This window comes from Poecilia mexicana, unplaced genomic scaffold, assembly GCF_051168715.1.
Source record: "Poecilia mexicana isolate PSO_F unplaced genomic scaffold, ASM5116871v1 scaffold_5, whole genome shotgun sequence".
Classification (NCBI taxonomy): Eukaryota; Metazoa; Chordata; class Actinopteri; order Cyprinodontiformes; family Poeciliidae; genus Poecilia; species Poecilia mexicana.
In genome coordinates, this window is record NW_028263374.1 from 7,474,370 (window position 1) to 7,487,142 (window position 12,773).

Here is a 12,773-nt window from a genome sequence, read left to right on the forward strand (position 1 = left end):
GTGTGGAGGTGAGGCAGACTGGGGCAGACCCTGCATAATCACACAGAATAACTAACACCGCCTCATGTGGCTAATTAGAAGTCAGGAAATCTGTGATGAAGACGGAGTCTCGACCGGCGCTTGTACAAATGTAGACAGGCAGGAGGGACGCGTCTCAGTCAGAGGTCTGACTCGAATGTGAAAACGCTCCTGCATCTCATTAACTTGTTGTCTTGAGTTTTTCATTCATGCTTTGTGGTTTAATTTTTTTCTCTCTTGTGATTTACAATTGTGTCCTACTATGTGCCCCCTGCAGCTGTTTGTTGTTCCCCTCTGATTCTCCCTCTCCCACCTCTGCGATGGCCAGTGGTTGGTCTGTCAGTGTTGTGTTTACCCTCTGTGGTGCTGGAGTGACTTAGCACTCTGCCTTTGATTACACCCCAGCAGTTCCCTGTTTGTCTTGCTGTGAAATGAAACTGGGGAAGAGAGCCTGCATCATATTACAGTAATAGATCTCACTACTGTAAAGACCATATAAACTTGGAAATGTCATCCATTTGCTCTATATTGCTGTTGGTGTGTGCACAATTATCAAGAATCTGTCTTTTTAGTAGATTTGCTTGATTTTGTTTTCTTTCTTGAATTTATTTTTGTCGATTACTTCTGATTTTCCAGACAATTAATTGATTTGCACCAATCGGAGATTTGATGGCCGATTCCCAATCACAGATTTTTGTCAAAATTGGACTTGTTGAAAACATTACATGGATTTTTCTAAATAGAATTTAGTAAATTAATCTATTCATGTTGAGGAAAATAAAAACGGCTACAGATTTGTCTTTCTGAATCGTCTGTATTTGCAGATGTAAAACTTAACCAAAAAGGATTTCAGCTTTTACTCTCTTACAAAACACATTATAGCTCACCAACTTAATTAATTCAAGGATGACATAATGTTATGTTGATGTTATTGTGATAAAAACAATCAAAAATTGGGAACCACAAAAAAACTTAAAATATTCCAGGGATTCTTCCTTTCCTGCTTATCTGTACAATTACTGATGACATGCTGCAGCCAATTATTTTTAACCTCACTTTTACAATTATTGCAGTAATTACCGCTAAATAGCATTAGTCAAAGTTTTAGATCATATCAACCCTAACTTTTAGTAAGCATGTAAAATGCACCATCAAAGTTGAATTTCCATCAGCCACCAAACATGTCTAATGCTTCAATTGTAATTTGGTTTATTTTGAGACTCTGATTAAGAAGCTGACCTGTTCTTAGGTAATGCACTAAACTCTGGCTCTGTGCTGATTTACATCTTTTACAAGCCTTTAAGTCAAATTAAAAGCAAAAACCAGAAAAAAACTTTACAACTGTATATTTTTAAACTGGGTAGTCAGATTAAACATGGACATAAACGGTTATTAGTAAAGACCACTTCCTACAGTGACAGATGAAGTACGCATGACGTGATCCTTGGACTGTCTGTTGCTATTTCAGCGTCTCTCTTTTGAATTGGACAGCCAGTCAGATGTCTTACAGGAGACAAATGCTCATATTGGTCTTAAATAGCCACCTGTCAATGAGCATGATCCAGATTGGAGATGTAATCACCTCCACAGCACTTATATCCCAGTGGCTTATCCGTCCAATAGTCAAATAATCCCATTATTAGCTGAGCCAGCTCTGGCTTTAGGGAAAGTGGACCAGATCGTGAACTGTGTGGGTGTTTGGCCACAAGAATATTAAAAGGATAAGATGATGGATAGGATCTTTCCTGCACCTACAAGGAGTATTCACATGTATTGTTTGTGGTGACTTAAGTACATAGCTAGGAGATGCTGGTGGTTTGTCATTTCAGACTCAATCCCCATTTTGTGTGGAGGGCGATAATGATCTTCACTAATGGCAACTCCACAGAGCGATGCGGCCAGACGCATAAAAAGTCATATGTGTGTGCTGCCAGTTGTTAGATTGCAGAATGGAAAGTCTCACCTTCACTGGTACCTTTCTGCTGCCCTGCATGCAGAAATAAATCCTCCGGATGTGCTTGTGTGGAGAACCACAATCAATGGAAGCAATGCGATGCATAGTAAACAAGCCCAGGGGCTCCGTGGGACGCAACGGCAGAGATGTGATTAAAAATGAAAAAGATATGAAGGTTATGAATCTGCTGTTGTCTGATAGGTTTTGGTCCTAATTACAGGGAAAAAAAACAACCTTTATTTACAACACTTAAGATAGCGTGATCATTTTATATGGGTGTCTGGAAGTGTTTTACAGTAATTTAATTAAAGTTTACAACTCGACTAGCAAATCTCTGCATGGTGTCTCAAGTTAATTATTGGAACATTTGAAGATTAGCACCAGGGAGGCACCAGTAAAAGGGTTTGGACCAAATTCAGATACCATGTCTTTGTAAAACTTTTAATTTGCAGATACAGATTTTGAAGAGTTGGACATGTGGTATGGTATTTCATTATGATGGCAGCCAAGCGCTCAAAAAAAAGCAAACAATCACTTTGCTGTGCTCTAAGCCTTCCTGTTATCTGCTCACCTAAATGAATTGTAGGAAAGTCTTAAAACAATTTTTTCTTTAACTGTAAGTATCTTCTTACATTACTGACTTCAGTTACAAACTCCCGTCTGACAATAGTTAACTTAACTTGAGTCATTGATAACTTCCACACTGAAGAGTGGTGTTGGTATTAAAATAATGGCGCCTTTATGACGTTTTTAGGTTGGTTTTCACTCATGATTCTTTGTTGTGTTTGCCTTATGTTTTTACATCTTAAAGAGTTTGGCTCTTAAGATGTAAAACACAAGACTATTCAGGCAGTGTTAGTGAAATTAAGTTGTAGTCTCTCATCTCTTTGAAAGGGAGTACATGTTTTAGCAAAAGAAGCTTAAGTGACTAAATGGATGCCGACCAATAGCACTTTTGTTTCTCTAAATTTCTACGGGCAGCTTGGACTCTTGTGATTCCTCAAAGATAGAAATGATATTTGATTGCAAACTGAAACGTAGCACAGTGACGTTCCCCGCTGCGACGCAAATTTCAGCGATTCTCCCGGCTTTAGAGCAACACAATAACCAGGGGATGAAAGTTCTTGCATCTTGTTCATCTTTGGGATGACGACTCGTAAACCCTTTTCTGAGACAATCTCGTATCTGACCCTGCCCAGCTGATTATACGATCAGGGAAGCCTGGTGTTCATCACAGAACAGGAATTTCACTTGGTGGGGGAAAAAAACACTCGGAATAGATTTTATCACCAGAACACGCATTTTTGCCGCTGCGTGAGATGATATGCTTACACGTTAGATCAGCATCTGAAAGCTCGCAATCCTGAGACTTGGAACCCCACTTACTCATAAAACCCTTGAATGAAAAGCTGCAATGCCTCGCTTCAGTTTTCAACAATGTAAGATCAGTGTTGGTTTTCCTCCACATGCAGCAGGAATAGTCATGCACGTTTTTAAGTTACAAAGCCAGCTGCTTTTGTCTAGCAGACTGGATTAGAGATTTGATTCCACTTCATTTTATATGCAGTTATTAATTATGCAGACTAATCTTTGTAATGTGTTCAGTGTTTTTAATCATAGTTTTTAAGCACACTTTTGCAACCTCCTAATCGGTTACATTGCTTCCCCACATTGTACCCGTTTGTTTCTGAAGAATTGCTGGAAACAAAGTGTTTTGAACAGAACAGTGTCTGAGGCAGAATTGTGCGTCTAGATGGATGTTTTTGCCCATTTTGCTTTGCAAAGTAACTAGAGATCAATCAGATTGGATGGAGAGTGTCTGTGAACGTAATGTTTCAGGGGTTACCACAGATTATAGATCGGATTTAGGTCTAAACTCTGATTTAACCATGTGAACACTCGAATATGCATTCCTTTGAAACTGTGGTTTTCAAACTTTTTGAGTTTTTTTTTTCCTTTTTAATTGTAATTAAAAGAAAAAAATCTTTTAAAAAAGTATTCTTTAGAATTTTTAGTTTCTTGATTAGTTTTTTTTTTATTGAAAAACTATATATACTTTATTTCTACCCGCTAAATAAATAATAAACTTAGCACTGAATATTTTAATAAAATAAGCTGAGTCATTCTGACTAGACTCCATTTGGGGGAACCATCTATCGTGTATCTTCATTTTACTTCATTCACATTTATTCTCTATGTGTTGCTCTGTCACATAAAACCCCAATAAAATTAATTAAAGGCTGTAACGTGATAAAATGTGAAAATTAAAGGGGAACCTTTGCAAAAACTGTCTAATCAGTCTGTTCAGACTCCATTCTGTTCAGGCTGAATTCAGAGGAGCTGCTATTTACACCACGAACACGAAAAGGTTTGTCTTTTTCACCGTCTCAGAGAGAGGTCCTGTTTATTTTTGTAATACCTTCAAGATCCAGGCGGGGGCGGTGGATGCTGACTGGCTGCAACCCATCACTGCCTTCAGTTCCTCTGGCTTAGCAGCTGTTGCTATGGATACAGGGCCAGGGCAGTTGGTGTGATGCAAACTACGATTGTCAGAGAAGCACAGGGGGCAGTATTGAGCTCATGGTTGTTTTCTCTGAGACCTGTCCTCTGGAATGTCCATGCCCTGTCAGGTCGAGGAATTTCCTACTGCAGGTTTACCTGAAGAAAAAGAAAAGAAAAAAGAAAAAAACTTTCAGTAAATCAAATACATATGTACTTTTGCTATCTTTGTTGACTTATTTGATTATAACTGTTACTGAGCTGTTTTATTTCCTGAGTGAGGGATGATTTGGCGCCTGTACCTGGATCAGCTGCAGCTGTTCCCTGTCAGGGGTCACAATCGCCTCCCTCTGACCTCTCCCTGCCTCCTCTTTAATCATTATGACATATGGTTAAGCTCTGATCTGCAGTGATGGAAATGTTAACTGTACATAGCTGCTGCTGGTTGAATCAATTAAATACTGATTAGCCCTGATTATCTGATTATCTTGAGCTACGAATGCACTCCTCACTTAGATGATTGCTTAAGTTGTAACTTTGTGCAGCCTGCACACATAGCTTCATTTAACTCCGTGCCAGTCGGGCTCCAGGGACACGATTCCAGTTTGACTTTTTTCATCTGAGAATAACAACAACTTGGTTTGTAAATGGCTCGCTAAAAGAAGGATTTCTTTGTAATCATACCGTGTGCCTGGCAACAAGCCCCGTGATGTTCAAAAGATAATTCAAGTGAGAAGAGAGAGAGGCAGGGGAGGGGAAGAAATTGTTTCCCTGCGTGCCAGACTGTGTATTCTACATCGATACAAAACCAAGTTCCCAGCCAAATGTGGCCTGGCTGCCAAATCTGACTTGGCTCAGTGCAAGACAGGCTGGCACGCAGGCATATGACTGTGTTCCCTGCTTTGTCACTTAGACTGTGCTTTGTGTTAAGAGGATGATTGTGTCTGGCATTGCCCAGTGCTGCTGACTGAAGTTTCAGTCGGCCTCTTTGTGGAGACCTTTCTCCGAAGCCGTGCATACCTGGCAGTATTCACGCGGTTAGAGAGGGAGAGGAAGGATGAGACAAGTGTGCCGATTTCTATCACAATACGGCTGCTGCAATCACAGCCAGAGACGCGCCGAGAGATCGGAATCAGCCAATTATTAACTTGATCAGTGAGTACGCCATACAAAGACTGAAATCTCGACCTCACTCGTTATCACGGATGCCGCTTCTGAGAGAAGAAGAATCAAAGTTGGCTATTTATGGCATTGATGGGTTGTTCAAAAATGAACTCAGGAGAATCACAGGTATATACAAAGTGATTTCGGTTTTGTACCAAAGTACACTGGTCTCTATTAAAACATTGCTTTAAACACATGTGGTTCACAGGGGATCTGTTTGAGAAAAGTTGTCATCCACATGTTACCCGCTCAAATTCATGTTTTAAACATGTCAAACCCATAGGTGGCAGTGTAGCGCAAAGCTGTGTCACCAAATCGGATTGCTTCAAAACAACCGCGACTTAAACATGGCACCAGGAGGTTCATTTGTGTGGACAGATATATAGGTTGAACTTCTTTTAAATGGCGTATTAGAATATAAAGTCTACTAAACACGAGATTATGTCGATTGGGAATCATGTCAAAACAAGTGGCTTATTTGTCACAGACCATAATGCGCGGGACCCTAAATCTCTGTTTTCCCACGTACACACACACACAAATTCAGAGTTTTCTCAGGTCTCCACTTTGGCCAGAGGTTTTCAAAGTAATTATTGTTATTGATATTAAACTGAAGTTTTGTGTGGATGAAAGGTCAAAACTCATGAATATGTATTTTACATGCCTGTGTGTGAGCTAGGCCTTAAAAAGAAAGTGTCATCTAAAGCATTTTGAAACATCCCTGTGACAGTAAGGGAGAGCAGTTCTTTTAGCAGATAACAGGAAGGCTCAGTTGAATGCAAATAAGTTATTTATTTAGAGGACATACATAAAAGTTACTGTTTGGACTGCTAGCCTTGCTAGGAGAAATTACTCACAGCAGTTTAAATTGATACTTCGGTAATCATTTTGTTTTTGTCTTAAATTGGCGAAACTGTCTTGCAGCTACTAAGACCTCATTGAGATGAAACAAACCCTTCATACATGCCGCAGCTGAAAGTAAAGCATCTCTTAAGCAGTTATATTCCCTAGAAAACAAATTTTTGGTTTGTGTCGTAAGTAAAATTTATTTTTTGATTAATTCCAATTATGTTTTTTTGTCTTTTCCAGTGGCAAGAAAGAAAAATTAAGTATTTGTTAAAAAAAAACAACTAAATTTTTAATGGAGGTGTCTTGAATCTTTGGATTTTGTTTTAACCGGTGTTGGACTATTCCCGCCCAATCCCAGCGTCCAGGTCAGGCAAGCTACAATAATATCATCCATTTCCTGTCATGCTATGCATTCAGTGCATACAAAGACACTTTTGTAGCGAGAGGTGTTAAATATCAAGGTAGGCAATAACAAGTCTTGGTGGAATGTCAAAGGTCTATTCCCCTTAACTCCTTCCAGTTTCAAATCAGCAGCAAGCCGTCAAAGCTTCCCATTGTTACTATAATTGCCCTGCGAGCAGTTAGCTCAAGTTTCATTGAAGTTTATACATTTCTCCAGCGTGAACACAGATGTCAGGTGCCAGCAGATCCAGCCAGTGCCCGGTCTGGCTATGCATGTCTGAACAGGGGCTTGGATGGCTGATCAGAGCCCAGGGGCGCTAGGGTGGGCTCGATGGGAGATGCCTGGAAAGTAGCGGGGGCTTTCCGCTTTTTCTCGCTGTCTGAAGCGCTTTTGATGTTTAGTCTGGCTCCCTCTGATGCTCTCGTTCTGTGTGACAGCCTCTGCCTCCCTCTCCGTTTCTCTCAAGTAAAACCTCCCTTCTGTCGAGGATTGTATGTCTCGCTTCCAAAACTGTGCTTGTTTTGGGGGCGGCGGGCTTATGGAAAATCTATACCAGGTGGGCTGTGTTTGAAGGATATGTCTTTTCTAATTATCTGTTTTTCAAGGGGGATATCGGGTGGGTGGTCACTGGGGCCAAATGTTCTCCAGATCCCACCCTTCTTCCTGCTTGAGATTCACTTGATTTCAGGAAAAATGACTCGCGCTCTGTCGCAGACCCAGACAGATGCTTGGAGCTGTGGGGCATGGGTATTGAGAAGGTTTATTGTTTCATGTTTGAGTCACATTCCCAAACTGGGAATTTTTAAGTCAGAAGTCAAGACGTTCCCATCTGGAATTTTTACTTTCATTTGAAGAGTTTGGTCAACTAAATACTAGAAAAACTCACAGTTGGAGGGCTCAATATGTGCTCTTGCTTCATCATGTGTATCAGAGTCTTTAAACTGGGAAGTTTGTTAAATTGCTTAACTTGTTTGGATTGAGATCCAGATCTAAGTTGTTGCTAGGCTGTAGACGTTTAGAGAATTTATATTTTAACACCCCTTTTCTATTGGCTTGAAGGGAATACTGAGATTCTTGAAGTCCACAAATGAATGACTTATGAAATTAAGGTTTACATAGGATAGGTAAAATTGATGGCTGGTTTAACAACAGCCAAGGAACATCTTGTGGTCCTAATCACCCCCAAGATAATATATCTGGATAAATGTTTCATGGATCTCTTGAATTTTTATAAATTCCTTTTAATAATTATTCAAAATAAAACAATATTTACCCACAGTGTGACACTCAAAGACCTAAAGAAGAAACATGTTATTGCCAGTTCTAGAGTTCTTCGACAAAGGGTGAGAGACGATGTTTATCTATCAGTTTGGACATCCAAAAGCATTTCTTAGGCTTTGGAACTGCAGCAAATCACAGTGAGATCAATTTTCCACAAACAGAGATGACATGGAGCAGCAGTGAACTTTCACAGCTTAGCAAAATGATTTAAAGAACCCATTGATGGACTGACTCATCTAATAGTTTGTAAATCAGATTGAAATGCTGTGGCATGACACCAACTAGGCCGTTCAAGTTCAAAAAACAAATTTATTGTGGTTAAATTATTATTTCAATCCAAATTTCTTCACAGTTATGAAAAAGGTCTTATTTCCGCTTTTTACAAACACTGAAGGCACCTGTAATTGGATGTTTTCCTAATCTTCTGCTGCCTCAAGTTGGACCAATGTAAATATAAAGGGTTAACGGAGAGAAAACCCTGACATTGTGAAACTCTAAAGAGAATAGGATTAAAGTAGCAATTTATCCAGCCGCCTTCTAAGTATTATGAGCCATGGATATTAAAATCTCCCTTTGTTCTTGTAAATCCAGCATTGTGTCGCATCTCGTCTTTTGAGCTGGCTGCGCCTTCCACCGCTAGTAGATTCCAGCATTTTGGTTTGAACCCCAGGTACCAAATGTTTTATCTGTGATGAAGGTAAGACTTTTTTTTTTTTTTTAAAGGAAAGCGAATCCAGAGGGATATTTCACGTAACACCTTGAGGTTTCCAACTAAAATAAAGGTCCAGTTATTTTAGTTATCAGATTTGTTCGTCTCCGCAATCTTTAACTGCGATTTGCAGTCGAACCAGCGATCAGTATGCATTTTTGAAATCGGAAACAACTATTATTAAACACCAGGTATCGACACCAGTTGCTGATGTTATTGACAGAGTGCAGCCACAGAGGAGCAGCAGATATTGCTATCTACTTAATCAGCACATCCCTCCATAATTACCTCTCCCTCCTTCATCAGTGAAGAAGTCCTTGAGGACCTTGTTGTTCATACCGTCGTGACTTTGAAGGGTGTCTGTTCATTTTAATGAAAGCCATGTTGCTTTATCAGGATAAGGATACATAGAGTGAATGAGAGAGGGATCAGATCTACATAACTGGATTAAAGCCTATGCTTTACCTCCTTGATGTTATGTTGCTCTTGCACATCTATGAGCAAACACAGGCTGAGATGGATTTTTTTCAAAAATATTAAGTTATTTGTATCTAAAATCATTATTTTAACAAGATGTGTTGAGCTGAATACTTTTGGATTTTGATGCATTCCTGTCAGTTTTGCTCTGTGGAAAAATATCTGCTCTTTCCTGTTAAATATTGTACTATCTTTATATTGCAATGATATTGATATTTAATCAACTCGCTAAGTCCAGTAAGTAGTAGACAAATACATGTATAAATAATAGAGATCATAAATTTTTGTGGCTGATCTCTAGATAATGTTTTTTTTTTTTTTTTTTTTTTTTTTTGGTGGATCTTGTTCTGATGGTTTCTGGTGTTGTGCCATGATGTGTTGCCCTGGCAACTTAAAATCACAGAGTAGGTGGTGTGACTTGCAATTTTCTCCATTAATGTATCATACATGCGTCTGCTATGGGCAATAAACCCATACCGGTCAATTTCACGGTAAGGTAGTATGCAATGAGATTTTTCTTCTTTTTGTTATTTAGCTATTTTTGCTCTGTAATGGTTGAAAGCCACGTGGAAAAATACTCAAAAGTGACTACAGATTTTACAAACCACTTTAAAACGTATAAAGGTACCAAATTTGTAATGCAAGTAAATCTAATTTGTTCCTTTCCAGTTCTGGAGAATTGATGCTCAAAAACATAAATAAATTAGCGTTCTGCGCTCGGTAACAACTTTCACTATGAAGAGTGAACGTTTTGGTCTGTGAGCTGATTTTTGAGTCTTAAGCTGGCTGGTGAAGGGGCAAAAAATTGATAGATTTTACTCAACAATTTATTAGTTGCAGTTTGTTTTTAGAGATTTGCTTTCAAATGAATGTTTAATTTCATTAAATGCATTAACAAAGCGGCAGTCGAGCTTTCAACACAGACATCATTAAGAAGTGAATTTAATATCTTAACTAAACACTTGAAGACACCAATGTCACTGAAATAAAATTTCCATTACAAAATTTTTTTTAAACTGAAAGCAGTTATTACATCTATAAATTGGGCTCATTGGGCTTCAGTTGTCATTTATTACATAAATCTACCATCAATCTGCCAACCAGTGCAGAATGCTCTTCTGTGCTGTGCTAACAATCTCAATCATCGGATTTATACACATTCACGTACACACACACACACACTTGCTCACACATATGCACACAGTTTCCATGGAAACAGGATCCAGGGCCTTTTTACGACTGGTTGTGTGCCCCAGACAACCAAAATTGTTCTCAGCAGCCACGCAAAGATGGGAGATAAATAATTTGTACACTAAATAATTGGACACAGTAAAATACAGGAGAAAGTGATGAGCTGCTGTGAATTTAGATGAAGCTCCCCCTCCTCTTTCTTTCGCTAAACAGGCCGCCTTTTCTTTTTTTCTTGTCTGACTGACTGCATCCACCCTCATTGTTTTCGTCTGTTATGTTGTCACATTGTTTTTGTGCTGTGTTTGCACATTAAGCTCTGCCAGAGAAGTGGGCGCACTCATTCAGATCAGAAGAAAAAAATAAAAATAAAACCACACTAGACACACACATGGACCTTCTCCAGTCACACTGCCCCTCAGTAGCCTAATGTGTGTCTGAGGTCCAGATGGCGTAGCTGTGGGAGGGCTGCGTCGTGGTGTTAGCCTTACTGCTAGCAGTTTCGGTTTTGGCCCGTCCCAAGCTGGTAGGAGAAACGGCTTACAAGCGGTCATCACTCTGTGGGACGATAGCAAGCGTGCAGGTCACAGCGATGCGCTGCAACTTAGCGGGATCAACTTGTTCACTTCATTTGGTGGGAGCCAAATGTTCTGGTCATTTAGCACATAATTGTGGAGTAGCTGTAATATTTTGGCTCTCATGATATCGGTCTGCTTTGCTTGTTTTTTGCATTAGTTGAATTCTTGCACCAACATGCTTATTTTTGTCTGTTTTTGACAGGAACGAAATTGAATAAGGACCTGAAGCATTATCTAAGCCAGCGCTTCCAGAAGTCATCACCTGACCACGAACTGCAGCAGACCATCCGAGAAAACCTGTACCGTCACGCAGTGCCTTGTGAGTCTGATGCTTCCTTTCTTCATTTTTTTCTTACACCATCTCCACCACATCGGCATCTACTTGTATCTTATGTTTCAAATTCACCTTAATGTCCATAACGGAATGACTGAAGAATGCTTGGAGTTAAAACTTCTTTCCCAAAAAAATATCTGAGAAGTGTGGCATGCATTTGTGACACACCAGTGGTGGAACACAGTGGTGGCCGAATCATTTTGTGAGTACGCTTCTTCAGCAGAAAGAGAAGTTGGCTAGAATTGATGGGGACGTATGAAATGAAATAAATGACAATACTGAAAGAAAACCCATTAGACCAGGGATGCCCTGGTCTAATGGGTCCTCAAGGGCCGGCATCCTGCATGTTTTAGTTCTCTCCCTGGTTTTACACACCTGCATCAAATGATGGTTCATTAGAAGGTCTAAGCAGAACACTGACTTGATGAGGAGGTTGTTACTATCACCAGGGAGAGAACTAAAACATGCAGGATGCCGGCCCTCGAGGACCGACTTTGGGCACCCCTGCATTAGACGTTCAATATCTGGCATTAGAACAATCTTAAACCAACCTTCATGTTAGTCCAGACCTAAATCCAGTTGATGTTGTTCATTCATCCCTCTATTCACTCGCTTTTGCAAAGCAGAATGGGTAAAAAAAAGAAAAACAAAACATTCTCTAAATGTGGGAATCTGATGGAGATTAAAGTTGCACAATATGTATCAAACAGAAATATGTGTTTGGATGCAATGTGTGGTAGTCTATATTATATCAAGGACTATGCAATAAAATTTTGCATTCCAACAATGAATCTGGCCTCTTGGAAGCACATCACAATATTCAACAAAATGCTTTCTTTATATCATGCAGGACTTTCATCAATGTACTCAAAGTGTTTGAGTTAAAGGTGACTGACTAAATATCGCCTTAAATGTACTAAATACAAATGAATTCCACACTTTTCATCAAATCTTGTATCGCTTTCCTCCCACCTCTCGATTATACACTATTTGAATTAGGGCTGAAACGATTCCTCGAATGATTCGAGTACCTCGATTACTAAAATTCCTCGAGGAAAATTTACCTGCCTTGAAGCTTCGTTAATTTATGTTTTATTAGTTAGCGCACCGTGTTCCGGCCGGGACTTCATTTGCGTTGCGCGGAGCTCTCACTTCCGCCTGAGTTGTTGACAAAAGCTAAGTCTCAGCGGCATAAAGTCCAATCTTCAAGATTGGCCCGTGGGGATTTTATTGATTGATGATAATGCCCGACTTTTTATTGTTTTTGGGGAACCAATAAGCATCCTTAAAATGACTGGGGAATGCCTGGAGTACGGCAG

General features: G+C 39.6%; 1 protein-coding gene across 8 annotated transcripts in view; it reads left to right on the forward strand.

Moving 5' to 3' along the window:
• The window catches only part of magi1b (membrane associated guanylate kinase, WW and PDZ domain containing 1b), a 143,414-nt gene that overhangs the window by 42,983 nt on the left and 87,658 nt on the right, over positions 1-12,773 (forward strand). For all 8 annotated transcript variants that reach the window (XM_088005437.1, XM_088005434.1, XM_088005430.1 and 5 more), the window contains exon 2: positions 11,323-11,439. In XM_088005437.1, the coding sequence (XP_087861563.1) occupies positions 11,323-11,439 (117 nt within the window). The remainder of the gene's footprint in view (positions 1-11,322; positions 11,440-12,773) is intronic.